Source organism: Lepisma saccharinum, chromosome 4, assembly GCF_977018435.1.
Source record: "Lepisma saccharinum chromosome 4, izLepSacc3.1, whole genome shotgun sequence".
NCBI lineage: Eukaryota > Metazoa > Arthropoda > Insecta > Zygentoma > Lepismatidae > Lepisma > Lepisma saccharinum.
This window is the reverse complement of record NC_139232.1, coordinates 60,297,578-60,309,655: the sequence shown is the minus strand read 5'-3', so window position 1 is coordinate 60,309,655 and position 12,078 is coordinate 60,297,578. Positions and strand designations below refer to the sequence as shown.

The 12,078-nt window shown below is 37.7% G+C and overlaps 1 protein-coding gene across 1 annotated transcript in view; it reads right to left on the bottom strand.

Moving 5' to 3' along the window:
- LOC145987166 (uncharacterized) overlaps nucleotides 1–12,078 on the bottom strand; it is a 38,834-nt gene that overhangs the window by 9,673 nt on the left and 17,083 nt on the right. The window contains exon 7 of the mRNA XM_083121677.1: nucleotides 11,946–12,035. Coding sequence (XP_082977803.1) covers nucleotides 11,946–12,035 — 90 coding nt within the window. The remainder of the gene's footprint in view (nucleotides 1–11,945; nucleotides 12,036–12,078) is intronic.

Below are 12,078 nucleotides of genomic sequence, written 5' to 3'. Positions count from 1 at the left end.
TTCTTAGAGGTTGATCTGACAATTCCAGATAATTTACACAAAAAATTTTCTGATCTGCCCCCAATTCCCGAGGTTCAGTGCTCACCTGGCTCTAAACAGAAGAAGCTCATGATGACTCTGGAGCCGAAACAGGGTTGTGTCTTATATTACAAAAACCTCCAGTTCCTGATGAAACATGGTGTTCAAGTGACCAAAGTTGGAAAAGTTTTGAGGTTCAGGCACTCAAGATGGTTGAAACCATACATTGATACAAATACAGAGCTTCGAACATCTGCAAAGAGCCAATTTGATAAGGGCTTGTTTAAATTGATGGTTAATTCTGTGTATGGCAAAACTATTGAAAATGTCAGAAAACATACCGATGTTAAAATAATTACTGACCCCAGCCTGAGCAAAAAATTGGTTGCAAAGCCCAACTTCAATTACAGAAGAATTTATGATGAGCACATGGCACTTTTCAACATGAAGAAAACAAAGATTAAGTTTGATAAACCTATTTATGAAGGGGCTGCAATATTGGAATCGTCCAAATTACATATGTTAACATTGTATTATGATGTGCTGAAACCTTTTTATGGTGATCGTGTAAAATTATTGTACATGGACACGGATAGTTTTATTCTTGATATTCAAACAGAAGATGTTTATCAAGATATGTCACAGCCTGAATTGTTTCAATACTTTGATACCAGTGAACATACAATAATTAAACACCACAACAAAAAGGTGCCTGGCAAGTTAAAAGATGAAACACTTGGTGATGTTATTGTGAAATTTGCTGGGTTAAGTGCCAAGATGTACACCTTTAAAACATGTAGTACTGTTGTCAAAAAGGCCAAGGGCATTGGCAAAGTAACTGTTGAAAAAGACCTCCAATTTGAAGATTATGAAAATTGCATCAAATCCCAGAATTCAATCAAAACATCAGAATCCAGAATCCAGAGTGAGGATCACTTATTGACTTCAAATATTGTAAGAAAAGTGGCCCTGGACCCACATGATGATAAGAGATGCATTTTATCATGTGGCATACATACTTTACCTTGGGGTCATTGTGATTTGAAAAATGGCAAAAAAAGCCCAAACACAGAGCATGATTTGAAATAAATAAACATGCCTATGAACTTATTTGGGTTCAAAAAACAGGCTATTATGGAGCTGCCAACACCACAAGCCTCTCCTGATATGCTGTCTAAACTGAGTGGCTTGTTAATTATTCATCTGAACAGCATACTTACAGATAATAATGATGAAACAGGTAAAACATTGTACATATTTAACAATAATTTAAATCATTACCAATTACCTGTAGGTGGGCAATTGCAATTTATTACAACCCCTGAGGGTGATGTCAAGATTTCAGTAGGGAGAAATATTTATAGAATTAAGCACTCAAACATGATTTCTGGCACTGTATATACTGTTTCTGCTGGTGACTGCTTATATATTGAGGTCCCTGGATCCTATGATAAGCTTATACCTTTTTTTATAGAATTAAGAATCAGATACTCTATAATAAATAACCACTAAAACAAAAATGCCTAATGATATATTTGGCCATACAAGACATGAAGATCACAGTGATGAGATTCTTATGCTTGATGTCAGAGTCAAGAAATTGAGAAGTGATTTACAAGCTTTACAGACCACACTCAATGCCAGTCTTCAACTAGAAATTACAAATTTGCAATCACAATGCATGGACCCTCTTCTTAAAATTGATTCTGAACTCAAATTGTTGCTTCAAAAATATACTGACTTGGCCACATTGGATAATTTTCAAAGTTTAGAAGAAGCTGTAGCAGCTCTTCAAGCCAAATTTAAGACCCAGGCCAACAACTCCGAGCAATTGAAACAACAATTAGAAGAGCAAATAAATAATGTCCAGGCACAGCTCCAAACAATTGTCAAAAGCATAAAATCACAAGAAGATTTTGATCTAGTGATTTCCACTCTAAAAGAACAGATTCAATCACTCCAGATACCTAACCTGGATCCTCTGAACAATGCCATAGCCGAGGTTAAAGAAAAAATTGAGACACTTGAAAATTTTATGAACAATTTGCCATCTTCTGATGCTTTGAATGCAATAACTCGGAGTGTTGCCAACATCAAGCTGCAACTTGAAACATATGAAGATTTTGGAAAAATTCAAAGTTCCATAACCCATCTTGAGGGTACAATAGCAGCAGTGCAAAATGATTTGGCAAATGTACTAGAATCCCGATTGCCTGGAATTGTAGATACCCTTGTCAGTGTCCAGCAACAGATCACAAAGCTTGAAAACCTCAACACCGAATCTGAGCTATCTCATTTTCATCACTTGATCGATGATATCCAAACAAAACTTGAAATTTTACAACAATCCACACCCTCTCAGGCAGATATAGCCCTGCTCCAAAATGCTATGCAAAATGTGGCTGATGCTTCTGAATTAAACAATGTAAAATTGGCACTTGAATTTTTGCAGAATACAGTATCAAATCTGCCTATATCCCAGGAACTTAAAAATATTAAGAGAGCTGTGAATAGGATATTGAAATCAGAAGATATCAAGAATATCCAGGCAGAGATCAAACAACTCACTCAGACAGTGGCCACTCTACCAACCAATCAACATATTAATGAACTGCATGCCCTGTTTGAGGATATCAGAAGACAGGTCCATGATCTTACTGCTCAAAATTCAAAATTGGCAGTTGTTGAAAATTTGCAACAAATTGTAGCTAATATCAAGCAACAGCTAGGGACCATGGAATCCAATCAAGCAAATGCTCTGTCTGTTTTTGCCACCCAGCTTCAAGAGATTGTGCAACAATACAAGAAACTTGTTGTGGACATAAAGATCAAGCCAGGCCATGATGATGTTGTTAGGACCATCAATGAGCACCTTGAATCTGTAACAAGCAGATTGCTTACAGCAGAAAAGGAAATAACAGGCATAATCGAGAATCCAAAACATACAGTAATTCTTGAATTGTACAGTATCCCCAACAAAGAATATGATTCACCATTTACACCAGGTGGCAAAATATATATGCTGTCCCCTGCACAATTTTATTACCAGTTTTTTGTTGGGGGCACATTGAGACCAATCAAGATCAAATATTGGCATCAACCACAGGCACACCACTACCCCACCTTATCAATAACAAATGCTGACAACAAACCGAAAATCACCAGTGTAGAGTTAGAGGATTTTACAGATCCCAATACATTAGAAACAGCCTATACTGAAGATGATGGCACTCTGGAATTTAAAATACAAATAGGAGACAAATTATATTTAGAAAATCCTGCAGTATCAGCTGCTGAACACCCCATAGTTGCAATATTCTTGTTTACATATTATGTCTAGTTGTTGATGAATTACACAGACAAGCCAGACATAATTATAAGAGACTGCCAGTAGTCACAAAGGGCATAGATGATTTATGGCAGAGCGACTTGATTGAAATGGCAAGTGGGCAGTTGAAAAACTTAGACAAAATCAACAAGAGCTACAAGTATCTACTCACTGCAATAGACACATTTTCAAAATTTGCCTGGGCTGTGCCACTCAAATCCAAGACTGGAAAATGTGTTACAGAAGCCCTCAGGACAATCATCAATCATTCAGGAAGATCACAGCGCTATTTGCAAACAGATAATGGCAAAGAATTTTATAATTCAGTGTTTCAACAATTTATTAAAAGCCAGGCAATAAAACATTACTCGAGTTACAGTGATCTCAAAGCCTCAATTGTAGAGAGATTCAACAGAACCTTAAAAAATCTTATGTATAAACAATTTACACTTCAAGGTAATTATAAATGGCTTAATATTCTTCCAGAACTTCTACATAAATATAACAACTCGGTCCATTCCACAATCAACATGAAACCCTCTGAAGTAACTTCATCTGATGAGCAAAAATTGATCAGGACTGTTTATTATCCTAGATACCAGCCAACAACAAGAAGGGCCAAATATAGGGTGGGTGATCAAGTAAGAATCAGCAAATTTAAGCACTTATTCAAAAGAGGCTTTACGAGAAACTGGAGCACCGAATTATTTACAGTGGTTCAAGTTAAACCCGGGACCCTTAACACATATATAATAAAAGATCACCAAGGAGAAATTCTCAAAGGCAGATTCTATGAACAAGAGCTCAGCAAAACTAAACAGCCTGACACATATCTCATAGAAAAAATCATCCGCAGAAAAGGCAGCAAGTTACTTGTCAAATGGCTAGGTCATCCGGAAAACAGCTGGATCGATGCAGACAAAGTGATAATATAAGCACCTGGGATGTTATAAAAAGGCTGCCAGAACCTGAACAACAGAATAAGAGAAATGGCAACTTGCTGCCTGATAATATTAGGTGTCTTATTGTTGGGCCATCTGCTTGTGGTAAAACTACACTAATGGTTGATAATTTTTTATTGGCACCCAACTGGTTAGACTGGAAAAACAGGCACTTGTATGTCTTCTCTAAGAGCTTGGAACAATTAAAATATCAGCAGCTGATGAAGCTATATGATGGATTGGATATTGCCACTTTTGAATCAGATGTTAAGCCACTTCATGAATGTCTCGATAATTCTGTTGTTGTGTTTGATGACATTATACTGGATAATCAAAACAAGGTTAGAAATTTCTTTACACAGGGCCGACACAAAAACATTGATTGTTTCTACCTGGCACAGACTTTTTCTAAAATTCCGAAGCAGCTGATCCGAGACAACAGCAATTTTATATGTGTGTTTCATCAAGACCATACCAACCTCAAACACATACATGATGAATATGTAGGTGGGGACTTGAGCTACAATGATTTTTCCAAGTTTTGCAGTAGGTGCTGGAGCCAGGACAGTTATGGGTTTGTCACAATCGATATGACAAGAACACCCAATAGTGGCAAATACAGAAATAAAATCAACGATTTTCTAGACGTTGAGACATAAATAAATAAACATGAAACGACCAATCATTGATGATCTTAAGTTAAGAGATTATCTTGTAAAAAGATTTAAGGGATGGAAATCAGAGAACCGTGGAATTTATGAAAAACACAAACAAACAGAACAGCCTGTAATTGATGCTATTAATAATTTAGGTAAGAATATCAAAACTGTTACAGAGCAAAATCAAAATTTGATCACAGAGCTTGTACCTGTAGCTGCAAGGAACATATTAGATTATCCATTCACCCCACTTTCCAGCATTCATACACCTAGTCCTGTTGCTCCTAGAAGAATTGAAGCTATTCAGGATCCTATTGAATTGGGTCTTCTTGCTCAAAAATATTTAACCACACCTAAAGACAATAAAGATGAGGTGTTTGGTTTATATGCTGACACAGAGCTTGATGGTAGTATCATACATAGAATTGGTAATTTCAGAGTAACTTTTATGGGAGATGATCTGATTGTTTATTCAGAATCTCGTCTCGGAGAAAAAGGTGCTTTTGTTAAGTACCCCGGAACACCTGGATTGTGGGAACTGATGACTAGGAAAAGGCCTGGCAGCTATACAGATCAAGATTATGAACATTACAAAGAAATATTAATAAAATCAGATGCTCTATACCAGAACAATGATCCCACACAAAAAAGGGTCAAGTCGAGCAGTGGAGCAAAATACAACAATTTAATCAAGCCCATATGGTCACAGATCAAGACTGGCAGTGGAATCAAACAATACAACACCCTGCCTAAAGAATTTGTCTGGGTTGATGATGTCAGGAAACTTGTAGATAGGTTGCTGGTGATAGCTGGGGAGGAAAATGCTGGCAACCACAATTTTTACAATGAAAAGGTTGGAATTATGGACATGATAAGCACAAAATTGTCTAATTTTATAGTGAATGACACTAAGGGGATTGGATATCTCATAAAAATTATTAATACTCTACCACCTAAATTTTGGAATATTTCTGAGGGTCGGGGCCTGGTTAATGACATCATAAACAAGCTGCCATTTGAACTACACATTCCAGGCTATCAGTATTGTGGTCCAGGCACAAAATTGGACCATAGATTAAACAGAGGTGATCCTGGTGTTAATCCTCTAGATGCTGCTTGTAGAGACCATGACGTAGCATACAACACACATTCTGATCTTGACAAGAGACATGTTGCAGACAAGAAATTAGAAGAGGCCGCATTTGGCAGATTTGTAAGCAAAGATGCTTCTTTGAGTGAAAAAATAGCAGCATTGGGGACCACCATAGCTATGAGCACCAAACAAAAACTGGGGTGGGGGCTGTGAATATGTATATAATAAACCTACAATGAAGGCAAAGGGTGTTATGTATCAAATACCTTATGCAGGTCTCAAATCTCTTAAAACTATTGACAGTCTTTTGACCAAAAAGCAGCGCAAGAAAAAAAGCTCTTGTCTTGCAAAGGGACATGGTATGAAATTGTTGCTTAGTACCCCCCAATTAAAAAAATTACAACAATCTAGAAAAAAATCACATGTGGGGGGTTTCATATTTACTATCCCGGCCATCTTAGCAGCACTCGGGGCTGTTGGGAGCTTGGCTGGGGGATCAGCTGCCATAGCAAAAACAGTAATAGATGCCAAGAAAAATAGGGCAGAATTAGATGAGCAGAAGCGCCATAACCTGGCCATGGAGAAAAAAGGCAAAGGTGTTAAGAGAGCCATGAATAAGTTTAAAAAAAACAAGAGCCGCTTACAAACCAAGATATTGAAGCTTTAATCAAGCCACTGGGCATCAAAAATTTTAGGGGTGTGTACATGTCTGATTCTTTACCAGAACAACCACTCAACAAAGAGTGTGGCATTGTTAATTTGGATGAGTACAAAAATCAGGGCACTCACTGGATCTGTTATCTTAAATATTTAAAAGATGAGGCATTTGTGTTTGATTCATTTGGAGGTATTCCACCTGAAAATTTAGTAAAATATCTAAAATCAGCTAATCTTTATTACAATAATGCCCGTGTTCAAAACTTCAAAGATGTTAATTGCGGACATTTGTGTTTATCTGTTCTCAGATATATGTCTCAAATAAATAAACCATCAATTGAAAATTTTCAAAAAGCCTTGTGGTATCTGAAACATCATGGGGGTATTCCATCTCACCAGCCAAAATTCAATATTGAAACTCAAATTGCATGATGACATAGTGTATCCCAAAACAATAGCTCTCAGAGCATTTTACGGCATGTACTTGATCCCTAATATTACACACCACAACAACACAATTGCAGTTGGGGATCAAAAAATTGTCATCACTCCAGGGCAGTATAATCTGTCCACTCTAAATGCTCAATTACCCAGAGGTATAGTGTTAAGTCAAAATTCTGTCACTCACAGAGTAGAGATCGTATCTGCTACAGAAACAGTGGATCTGGGTACTATAGGAGAGCTGTTAGGCTTTGAGAACAACACAAAACTTGAAGCAGCCATCAAACACACTGCTATGAATATACCCAAATTCTTAGCCATAGAGACTCTGAATATTCACTGTAATGTAGCCGAGGGTATGATCACCAAATCAAATGGCATAGGCACTCACAAACAAACTGGCATCATTGCAACATTCAAACCTAATTCCGAATTTATGGAGCCAATCATCTACAATCCATCCCCAACATTATATTTTCCTGTGTGCCACAACAGAATAGATTATATTGAATTGAAGGTCACTAATGAAAAAGAAGAATTAGTTGATTTTGCTGGAGCCACAACAACTGCTATCATAGAGATTAACATTTAAATAAAAATACATACAATGGAAAATATTGAGAGTTATGAGCTACAATCATTCCCCCCAAACAGGAGGACATTTGCAAATTTAAATCAACCCAACACAGAAATTGAGGTTGATCTTGATGTAGGGGACGGCTTTATACACCCCCACAGAGCAGATCTATACATCAAATTTGATGTTGTAAAGCTCGATGGAACAGATTATCCTGCAAATTCAAATATAAGATTGGTAGACAATTTTGTGCCGCATCTATTCTCTGAAATTGAGATCAGAAAACATGGCGTTGTTATAAACAGAATAGATTATCCCGGCATTACCTCTACAGCTTTGGCCACATTAAAATTATCCAAAACCGAGGCTTCTTACTACAAAATAGGTGGATTTGAGGCTGGTGAAAAAATATTATCTAAAAACCACACAGTGCTGTTCCCTATGCGCCTGTTGCCAGGATTCTTCTCAGATTACAAAGAAATTATGTGGAAGGGTGGTTTAAGAATCACATTTAGAAGAGCTGCCAATGATAATAATGCTTTGATGAGGTACAGTGCGATAAACCCCACAGGAGAAGCTCTGCCTAATACCCTACCTGATGAAGGCAAGTGCATTATTCAGACTATGGAGTTAAGAATCCCGGTTGTTGAATATGAAGCCAGCTATGCTCTTAAATACAAAGCTGATATCCTAAAAAATCCACAGGTTCCTCTGCAATTTTATACATATCAATGCGTACAGAAGCCCGCATCTGGTACATATTATGAGTTTGATGCTACAAATTCATTCTCCAGTATTCAATACGACATGCCTGATTTTGTGGTAGTATTGTTTCAGACTGGGAGACACAATAATCAGGAAAAAAATTCAAGCAAATTTGATAACTGCAACATCAAAAACATATATCTTAATAATGGCAGAAATGAGGTTTTTCCTAGAGAAAATTACAATTTAGACATGTCCAAGGGTGATTTCCTCAAATTATATGAGGCTTTTTCGGCTTTCAAGAGGGTCACTACTGGCAATACGGATATGTATTACACACCAGATGAATTCAAAACACGGAGACCCATGTTTGTCATCAATGCTTCAAAAAGGAAACAAGTTGTGGTGAATGACAGGACAAACATTAAAATTATCTGTGAATTCCATGAGGCTTTACCTGATGACACCATTTGCAGTGTCATTCTCATAGGGGAAAAATCATATGTTTATGATGTAAGAAATGAAAGAGTCACGGAGCAATTCTAGAGGGTCTCTGCATATTACATTGTTTTAGTACTAGATATGCAAGATGAGCCTGGTGTCCAATTGAACTTAAACCGGAAGTAGACCGGAAGTGGACCGGAAGTAGACCGGAAGTAGACCGGAAGTGGACCGGAAGTAGACCGGAAGTAAACCGGAAGTAGACCGGAAGTGGACCGGAAGTGGACCGGAAGTGAATATGCGTGGGTGGGTGTGGGTGGGTGTAGGTGTGTGTTAATACGTATGGCTTAGTTTTAAGTGTGGTCAAAAAAAATATGAGGAGGGACATATTTTTGACAGGATTATGGACAACAATCTCACAGAAGTGCCTTCTGTAAGTGTAGACAAATCAATCTAAGGGGGGGTCATACTTTCTCATGGAATCCATGAGGGCATTTTTACAAAAATCTTGGATTAGACGGGGTTCTACACTTGAGCAAAAAGCTCATATGGGCATGTTGAGCTAGTTTTAAGTGTAGGCAAATCTGCATGAGGGGGGTTCATACTTTCTCGCGCTGGTTATATGGCCTTTACCACTACTAAGATAAAAAAAATTACAAGGGAGGATTTAACAATAATCAAGGAATAGGATTTTGCTAAATTAACTTTCAAAAACCACAACATTGCCACCAAATAGGCAACTTAGCAGTCACTGAATTTCGTATGACTACGCCCAATTCAAGACTGACAAGCTGCATACTCTCTGTTGCCTGCAAGACTGAAAGACATGATGTAACGAGACAAAGGTCGTAGGTCGTACTGTACAACACACATCCATCAGCAACAGCAGATGGAGAACAGAATTTATAAAAGCTTGTTTCTTGGGGGTAGGGGTTACTTGAGAAACATAAAAAGAAGGAAGACATTATTATAATTATTTTGTGGCTAAGGTCTGTCAAAAAAAAAAACACGAATTTAACGGTAAACATTTTTCAACTATATCAAATAAAAATTCAAAATCATAAAATCTAAAGTTTGAATTCTTGAAAATTTACTTCGTAGTGATATTCTACATTTCAAGTCAAAACTAAATAAAACCCCACTAAATTATAAAATTAGGAAAACTGGAACAAATAGTTGTAATGTGTGAATTTCTGTTTGAATCAGTTCGGCGTAAATATATTCCTCTCTCTAGATATTATACGATACGATACGAAAGGGGATAACAAGCGGAAGTTTCCGCCTCCACCCGCCTACATTCGAGGGTATGAGCCTCCCCGATGGAGCAGTGGTTGTGTCGTCGCATTGTAATCAAGGGCTCCCGGGTTCGATACTTGGTGGAGGAACATAGTGGTTTGGATCCTACATTAAACTGTAGTCCCAATTAGCCTTCCTGTGTATAAAGTGGACTTAGAACACCACATTAACTCAACTCAACTCAACATTCGAGGGTATGCGCTTATGTTCTGGTACCTAAAAAGACCAGAACGTCTTTTCCACGGAATATCGGATCCCCCAATATTCATTTCCTCGCATCAACTCCAAGTTCATCACCTATCGGGATGGAGAGTGAGAGGGGGTGAAAAATAAAATTTAAAAAATGACCTACATAGTGTCGAATCCATAGTTTTCGGAGTCTCTAAGCTAAATGGTGACATTCACGATGACCAAACTTGGTACACATATGACTTACAATCTGAAAAGAAATACTGTGGGTGTAAGACACCCCTGCCACCCCTAGGGTTGGGGGTGGGAAGGGGTGACATGTAAAACGACTGATATTGGTGTGGAATCCATAGCTTTCGGGGCCGCTGAGATGAATAGTGACACTCCCAATCCCGTTCAACTCCAAAGAACCCTTGGCACCCCTAGGGATGGAGTGGGAAGGAGGTGACATGTAACACGACCGATATTAGAGTGGAATCCATAGTTTTCTGGTTTGCTAAGATGAATAGTGACACTCCCAATTTCATTCAACTCCAAGACAGCCCTGGTACCTCTGGGGGGGGGGGAAGGGGGTGACATTTAAAACGACCGATATTAGTGTGGAATCCATAGTTTTCTGGGTTGCTGAGATGAATAATGCCATTCACCTCCAAGTTCATTTTACACTATAGTTAGAATTCATTATATTCATGTCTAATAAAAGATTGGGATAAATAAATACCCGGGCAACTCCGGACAATCAGCTAGTTGAGAAATAAACTACACATCGGAAAGTCTTGAATTGTTCATGTGACGACGTTACACAGTAATTATTATGGAAAATGGAAAAATGGAAAGTCGATCACTTAACGCGCATTGCCATCGAGTCAGTTCTCCTTGGTTCAAATTATTCCTGTACTCCCTTCTGTTTTTCTTATCAACGCACGATATATAAGCATGCAGTCAACAAAATCGTAGAAATTGTAAAAAAAATCTGTCTTTGGAAAATACGAAAGCTTTGTCCTGTTTCTTGTTTCAACAGCAACAGCCTGTAAACATCACGTCATAAATAGTTTATATGGTATGACGACCAGGTCCGTAGTGGGTGTAGGATAAGGGGGCTGCATCCTAGGGCGCCATATAGAGCTTTTCTTGGAACAAACGTGAGAGACAGCTCAAGATAAAATTTTTACTCGGGCGAGATAGATTTTTGGCGTTCCCAATTTTTACCCTGTACAACTGACGCTACTTATAATTACTCAACTAGTTCTATAAAGTACATCTCAAATGTTAGCCGGTGCAGATTAGTTGAAGCTCTAAGCAAATCTTGAGTTTCTATCATGAATTCTTATATAGTTCTAATCAAAAACATTGTTCTGCAATAGTAAAAACTCCAGAGTACTGACTACAAGCTATACGTTTCCTAGACAATACATTCATAATATTCGCTCTACATAAATGGAAAAATGAAGACAACATATAGCTACATAAAGTTATGTAAAGATATAACATAATCTATAAGATTCGTGTGGCTCTGAGACATCTTGCAGTTATAAATGAAATGCTTAGTAGGCAATTACAAATCAGAACTCGAGTTATTTAAATAAGATTACCATCTTACCTCTAAAGGTGTGCTTTCAGCAGCTATCTCTGTAAATCCCACGATGTCGCTGAAGTACACAGTCACAGTCTCGTAACACTCAGCAGGTACCTTGAAACAACACAATGAGTGTCATAAACATGAACTTTATTTT